The 7338-nt window shown below is 44.6% G+C and overlaps 2 protein-coding genes across 2 annotated transcripts; both read left to right on the forward strand.

The window, feature by feature from the left end:
• Nucleotides 1-508: 508 nt before the first annotated feature.
• On the forward strand, nt 509-2425 carry LOC128265050 (2-methoxy-6-polyprenyl-1,4-benzoquinol methylase, mitochondrial). Its single transcript, XM_053000836.1, has 3 exons — nt 509-780; nt 835-1253; nt 1994-2425. The coding sequence occupies exons 1-3, from the start codon at nt 585-587 to the stop codon at nt 2294-2296; spliced, it is 918 nt and encodes a 305-aa protein (XP_052856796.1). The 5' UTR covers nt 509-584; the 3' UTR covers nt 2297-2425.
• A 1569-nt stretch (nt 2426-3994) lies between these two features.
• On the forward strand, nt 3995-7003 carry LOC128265054 (proline-rich protein 36). Its single transcript, XM_053000841.1, has 3 exons — nt 3995-4915; nt 5418-6363; nt 6804-7003. The coding sequence occupies exons 1-3, from the start codon at nt 4124-4126 to the stop codon at nt 6977-6979; spliced, it is 1914 nt and encodes a 637-aa protein (XP_052856801.1). The 5' UTR covers nt 3995-4123; the 3' UTR covers nt 6980-7003.
• The last annotated feature ends 335 nt before the right edge of the window (nt 7004-7338 follow it).

The raw sequence follows: 7338 nt of genomic DNA on the forward strand, positions 1-7338 counted from the left end.
TTTAAAATGATTTTATGCAAAATGCTTTTTTTTGTTGGTTTTTAAAAACAAAAATTGATTTGAAGTCAAATACTCAAAACTGATTGCAACATCCCAAATTGTTTGTATTTAAATTAAAATTTAACGATTCGGCACGCTGCCAGATAAAGGTGCAGTAAAAATAAATTTCTGACTATTAAATGTTTTATATTTTAAATATAAAATCATATTAAACACAATGCAACTCAATAAATGTGCAAAAATTAGATTTTAAATGGGTCCTATATGATGTTTTTTAATAAAATTTTATTTTTATGCAATAAAATCAACTCTGGAAGTAGATAAATTAACACAAACCATTGTAATATTTATATTTTAAAAAATAACGAAAGGAAATATAAATTAATATTCTTGTTCTCATTTATTTTAAATTTGCCGCCTAGTTTTGTGATAGCGTTGACTATCGATATCAGAGACATGATAACCCCTAATATATCGACAATATAATTAATAGAGTCAACATATGGCTGCAGAAGTTCCATCCCTAACCGGCTGTTTCGTGTTTTTGATATTTCATAATATAATATTAAGAAAAAAACGACGCAATGCAGGGCACAAGGAGCACCCGCCTGCTGTCCCTGGCCAGGAGGTTCGTCCACATCCGGACGGCGGCGCAATCAGCCCGAACAACCACAGGATCAGGGGCGGAGAGGACTAAAGGTGCGGAATCCACGGCCGGAGCGGAGCAAACCACGCATTTCGGCTTCCAAACGGTCAGGGAAAGCGAAAAGGAGCAAAAGGGTGAGTAGCTCGGACCAGAATATGCTCAAGGATGATCCAAATTTCGTGCTGTAGTGCACGAGGTCTTCGAACAGGTGGCCAACTCATATGACATGATGAACGACGCCATGTCCCTGGGCATCCATCGCGTGTGGAAGGATGTGTTCGTGGAGCGACTGGGTCCGCAGCATGGGATGCGCCTCCTGGACATGGCCGGCGGCACCGGGGACATCGCCTTCCGCTACCTGCGCTACCTGGCCAACCAGCCCAATCCCCAGCAGCGCCCCAGCCATGTCACCGTCTCGGACATCAACCAGCACATGCTGGACGTCGGCGAGGAGCGGGCCAAGCGGCTGGGCCTCACCACCGACCGGCTGCCCAACTCCTCCGTCGCCTGGCAGTGCGCCGATGCCGAGAAGCTGCCCTTCCAGGACGACAGCTTCAGCGCCTACACCATCGCCTTCGGAATCAGGAACTGCACGCATGTGGACAAGGTACACGGGGCAGCTCCCCATAATGATAGACCTATTGGGTTTAGTTCCATCCAGCAGACAGTATTCGAAGAGGATAGAGTTTCATAGATCATCCAAAGACATCTCAAGAAACTTCACAAGTTTAAAGTGTATGATATCCGGTACCCATTTAACCAAGAGATCTCCAATTTGATATAAAGCTTAAGCGAAACCATTATGTTTATTATTATTATAATTATAGAGCAAGTCGATAAGTAAGATTGAAATTCGAAAATATTTGTTAGCTAGCTTCTTAAATAACTTATATATACAAACAAAAAACGAAATCTTTAATATAATATAATAAAAATAAATATTCTTTTTTAAAGCAAGTGTCGATAGTAAACAACAACTTTGGAATACAGTGCACGACTAAGCTTAATACATAACTATTCAATTTAATATCTATTTATATGTAATAAATGCACAAAACTTAAATACACCCATTATTTTTAAGCCAGGAGAAATGCTTAAAAATATATGTTTTTAGAATAGTGCAAGGTTGTTATTAAAATGTTTTTAAAATGTAGCCTTAACTAAATGGTTTTAACTTGTAGCTCACAATTATGTTGCGTATAAAATCAAGAAAATAAATTGATTTTATATTTAATTTAAATTTGAAATACACAAGTTTGAATTCAATAGCCACTATGACTGCTACTGTTCCATTTCTTTATCATAATACATTTTACTTATAACCCCCATCCCATTCCTTATTCCAGGTTCTTGCCGAGGCGTATCGAGTGCTGCAGCCGGGCGGACGCTTCATGTGCCTGGAGTTCAGCCACCTGACCAACGAGACGATGCAGTGGCTGTACGACCAGTACTCCTTCCAGGTGATCCCGCCGATGGGCCAGCTGCTGGCCGGCCAGTGGCAGGCGTACCAGTACCTGGTGGAGAGCATCCGGCGGTTCCCCAAGCAGGAGCACTTCAAGCGGATGATCGAGCAGGCGGGCTTCGACCAGGTGTCCTACGAGAACCTCACCTTTGGCGTCGTCAGCATTCACTCCGGCTTCAAGCTGTGAGACGGGATTGGATTGCCTTGCCCTCTGTTGTAAGCGATTTAGGAACACCTCCTCCCCTTGTCTTTTCACCATTTCCCATGCTGCGCACGTCGAGCAGCAGGTCATAAAGCATCGAATTGAACAAGCTACTCTGGCGGCTTTTATTTCTCTGTGTTTACATTTTGGGGTTTATGTGGCTCTGTCAAATATTATGTATTACATGTGCCAAAAGACATCTCCGGTGGCGGCCAGGCCTGGGAAAGACCTTGAGGACTTGACTGCCAGCCAGCCAGACCCACTTAGATGCCCCCAAAGCGATATGCTAACCCAAAAACCAAAATCAAAACCAAAAAAGTCTACCAAGTGTCCAAAGAGAGGTATGCGGTATGCGCGAATCGATTGAAATTCCAAACGCTCTACGCGCAATTTCCAAAAAAAAGTGAAAATCAATGTAGGCTAATCGAAAGTTCATTTACGGTTAGTGTGTGATATAATGCAGCACTATCTATAGATATGGATTCAATTCAATTCGATTCGATTCACCTGGTCATCAGATTTAGTGCAGGTGAAATTTATGCGTGTGAATGCTGAATTTTAACGAAATTCAAATAAGAGCATTGAAATGCCATCAAAACAATTGACCGTTGTGCCATGCTAATTGGTAATTGGTAATTGTTTGCTTGCTTTAACTACAATTATGCTTTCACCCGGTAAATGATTAGAGCGGATTCAATGACACCATCTTTTGGGTTGGATTACGGATTATGTAAGCGGCCACTTTTGATTTGTATCTAAATTGCAGCCAAATCATAAACCTTCGGCCCATCTCCGGCAGCTGAAAGTGAAAAGAGCCCGGCGATAAAAAGCAAAAAACCGAAAACAAAAGAAAAGCACGCGGAACATGCAGGCCATTGAAAGCAAAAGTTTTGTGCGTGCGCAAACGTGTGGCGCATGCGTAGGTGGATTTTGGCGCATTGGAACAGTGGTAACCAACTAATAGACAAATTTGACAGAATCTTTAAAAAACAACTCTTGCTTAGTAGTAATAAATCAACAAAATGCAGGGCTTTCAGCTAGTGCTTCTGTATTCAAACGAATTATGGTAGATAATGGGATAAAGTAAACTTTGAACAATATATTGTTATTATAAACATTTTGAAACATAACTCTTTTAACTCTTTTTTAAATATTGTTTCACTTATTTGTGTAGAAAAAAACGTAATAATTAATGGCCAATCCTATAAAAAAAGGTTCGTTAAAAGATTTGTATGTTTTATTTTGTTTTTAGTATTAGGAAAAATGTTTTGATAAATTGTATTTTTTAAGCTACTTAACAATAAGGAGACAAGTTCCAATTACTTTTAAGGGAACTGTAAAAATCGGTTTTAATATTGGGAACCACAGTGCCTGGTCAGAGGGCTTAGCATAATGAGGTGACGCCTTTTTGTGGGTGGATGGGGAGGAGCAGGGGCTGGTGGGCTGGTGAGCTGGTGAGTTGGCGGACAGTGGGTGGTGGGTGAGCGGTTCGAGGGGCCTTCGATTGCGGCAAGTGAAATGGCAGCGTAAAAGTCATAAACTGCCCAATCGCCGTATGCCATGCCGATGAGCCCCCAATCTGCGATGCATTTGCCTTCCGATTGGTATGCACAGTGGGTACTTTTCGGCGACGATGATGGCCACTGTGCCGCGATGTCCGCTTTATAAATACAACAGCGACCAAGGAAGTTCATTTCATTTTCTTGGCGGCGATCGCAGCAAACGGATTAAAAACGCGAAATATATAGTGCACCCTCCGCGTTCGATAACAAAAAATAACAATACAACAAATTTAATCCACCAAAAAACAAGATGAATCTTCTGACCAGTTCGAGGAGAAGCCTGGTGTTTCTGGCCGTTATCATCTTGGTTTTCCACAGAGTCGAGGCTGGCTTACGTTTGCGCCACGGCCCACGATCGGCCACGCCCCCAGCGCCCAGCACTACGCCCACCACAACGGTGAGCTCGGAGGAGGAGGCGCCGCCGCCACAGGAAGTTACCGAACCGGAACCGGAACTGGTAACGGAAGTCACCACCGGAAAGCACAAAAGGGGCATCTTGCACGGCCACGCCCACGGCTCACCATGGCCCGCCCCCGCCCGTACATATGCCGCCCACTACGGCTATAGCCTGCAATTGCCCGGAGGCAGTGCCTTCCTCTCCGCCGCTCCCCCACATGCGCATCGCCACTTTGTGAAGTACGGACATGGTTTGGTCAAGCCGCTGCTTGCCGTTTCCGCTTCCGGTTTGGCACCAGCTTCGGCTCCTCTGCTGCCCGCCGTGGGATTGCCCACCGGACTGCCCACCGGATTGCCCGTTGGATTGCCATTGCCCACTGGCCTGCCCGCCGGAGTGGCCAGCGCCATACCCGCCGGAGTGGCCACGGCTTTGACCACCGGAGTGGCCACTGCCACTGCCACTGCCCTGGCCCCGCCCTCGTACATCCTGCGACCCGGCAACGCCCTCGTCTCCTCGTACAGCGTCAACTATCCGCACCAGCACCTGCTGCCCCAGAAGCCCGTGGTCTTCCAGTCTGCCGTGAAGCCCCTGCACTTCCATGCTCCGGCCCACGCCCACGCCCACGCCCATGTGCACGCCGTTCAGGTGAGTTGCCGTTGATCGATTCTTAACGAAATTAGTTTAACATTGGTCTAAGAAAGACTTAAGACTTATAAATATAATTAAAATGCGGTGTAAAAAAATTAGACATAAACTCAAATCATAAGATCATATTATTCTAGATCATATCATAAATATCATATTGACATCCACCGTTTAAGAGAATTCCATTTTTGTATTTAAGGCAAAAATATGTTTTTTTTAATTTCCACAATATTACCAAAATTAACATTAACTGAATAAGCAGTACTTTTTTTTTTAGCAATTAAAAGGATTGCAAAACTTCGTTTGAAAACAAGCAATTCTTATATACCCATTACAAGGGTTCTGAAAATGAAAATGCATAATTTTAAACTCCTAAAATTGTTTTTTAATGATGTGTAGCTTGAAGAAATATTATATGTCTACAAATTTTTTTTATAAAATTTGTTTATATTTCGAACGATGTTTTTGAGTTACTCAATTTCCCTCGTTTTCTTTTTTGCAGCCCACCTATGTGCAGGCCTATGCTCCCACTGCTCCCGCTGTGCCTGTTCAGCCTATTCAGCCTATCCAGCCTGTCCAACATATCCAACCCATCCAACCTATCCACCCAGTTCAACATCTTCAGCCAATCCAGCCCATTCAACCTGTGACCCATCAGTTCCAGCCCGTTCAACCAGTTCAACCCCTGCAGCCAGTTACCCCAATCCAAGCCGTTCAGCCAGTTCAGCCCGCTGTGACCTTCGAAGTTCCGGCTCCCACGGCTGTGGATCTACCAGTGATCCCCCAGTTCCCACAGGCACCACCTCAGTTCCCCCAGTTCCCCGGTGTGCCCACTTTCAGTTTCCAACCAGCCCAACCAGCCCAACCAGCTGTGCCCGCCCAGCCGGCGATTCCAGCTGCTCCCGAAGCGCCGGAAGTGCCCCAGATTCCAGCCATTCCGCAGATTCCGCAGATTCCTCAGATTCCACAGATACCTCAGATTCCAGCCGTACCACAAATTCCCCAATTTCCGGGAATTCCACAGTTCCCCGGATTCCCCCAGATTCCCCAGTTCCCGCAGGCGCCCTCCTCAGTGCCAGCGGTTCCGACCTTCCCCAGTCCACCCAGTCCACCCACCAGTCAATTCTTCCCCAATGCGCCCCAGCCACCACTGCCCCAGCAGCCACCCACTTTCGGGCAGCCGGAGACGCAGTTCCCCGGCGGCATCGTACCACTGCCGGGATCCACGCCCGTGCAGCCGGAATCGGGAACGGGCATAGCCTCGCCGCAAATTCCCCAAGCGCCGCAGGCTCCGGAGAATCCGGCGGCGGAGGTGCCGCCACAACGACCCCCAACTCAACAACCCTGGAAGCCGGTCTTCTACCAACCACCCACCGAATCCGCGCCAGCGTCACCCAATCGTCCTTCGGTCACCCTGCTGCCACCCTACGGAAGATCACCAGCTGAAGGTAAGTGCCAGTCACATATTGACGACTGAATTGCCTGTCAAACAATAAATCTTCAAGATACATTTGTGCATTAGGGTGGCTCAAATTTGTATGCACATTTTAAGGGCACGCCAGAAGTAGTTTTTGGAAGTAAAAGCGTTTTAGGGTCTGCTCAATGGATTTAAAGTATATCACTCATACGTAATATTGGCTTTGCCCACATTACGTTTTAAAAAACGTGTTTAAATGTTTTGGTTTCAGAATACATACAAATGTAACACATTAAAATGAGAGATTTTGAAAGGTGTCTTAAAGTATGCTATAAAATATATAATATAGGCTTCTGATTTGATCAACCATCGGATTTTCTTTTTTATTCGCATGAAGTTTGAATTGCTCTTCTGATAGCGTCCAAATTTGTATCTTTATGAAATAATATATTATTCTTTGTCTTGTTTTAGGCTATCTCCCACCAGTGGGCTCGCAAGCATCGTCCTTGAGCTCCAGTAGTGCCGGAATCGGAAGCCAGGGCGGCATCTTCGACCAGCTGAGCGATGCGGAACTGGAGCACATCTTCGCCCAGGCCAATTTGGCGCAGCAACAGCAACAGCAGGGTCACAACTACCACCACTACTGAGCTCAACACCTACTTAGGACTTATTTAAAATTTTTTTGTTTTTTTTTTTTGTCATTTTGCTTGTATTGTAAATTATGTTATTATTAAATAAGTTATTTATCAAAGATGCCCTAGGTGGTTTTTTGTGGTAACTTCTGAAACTATTGAACTATTGAACAAAATACGAATTTTTCAAAAGAGGAGTCATAAATGAAAATTTGATTATTTTGTGCAGCTGACGAGCTTTGTTAATTTTGAAAACTAAATACATTTTTGGGCTAATTATCAAGTTTATCTCCTCTTTTCGAAAACTGAACAAAAATTAAAGTTTTTAGGTTAGTTTTGTTTTTAGTTAGTTTCTAATTCACGGTGTATATGGT

The sequence above is a fragment of the Drosophila gunungcola genome, unplaced genomic scaffold (genome assembly GCF_025200985.1).
Source record: "Drosophila gunungcola strain Sukarami unplaced genomic scaffold, Dgunungcola_SK_2 000091F, whole genome shotgun sequence".
NCBI classification, from domain to species: domain Eukaryota; kingdom Metazoa; phylum Arthropoda; class Insecta; order Diptera; family Drosophilidae; genus Drosophila; species Drosophila gunungcola.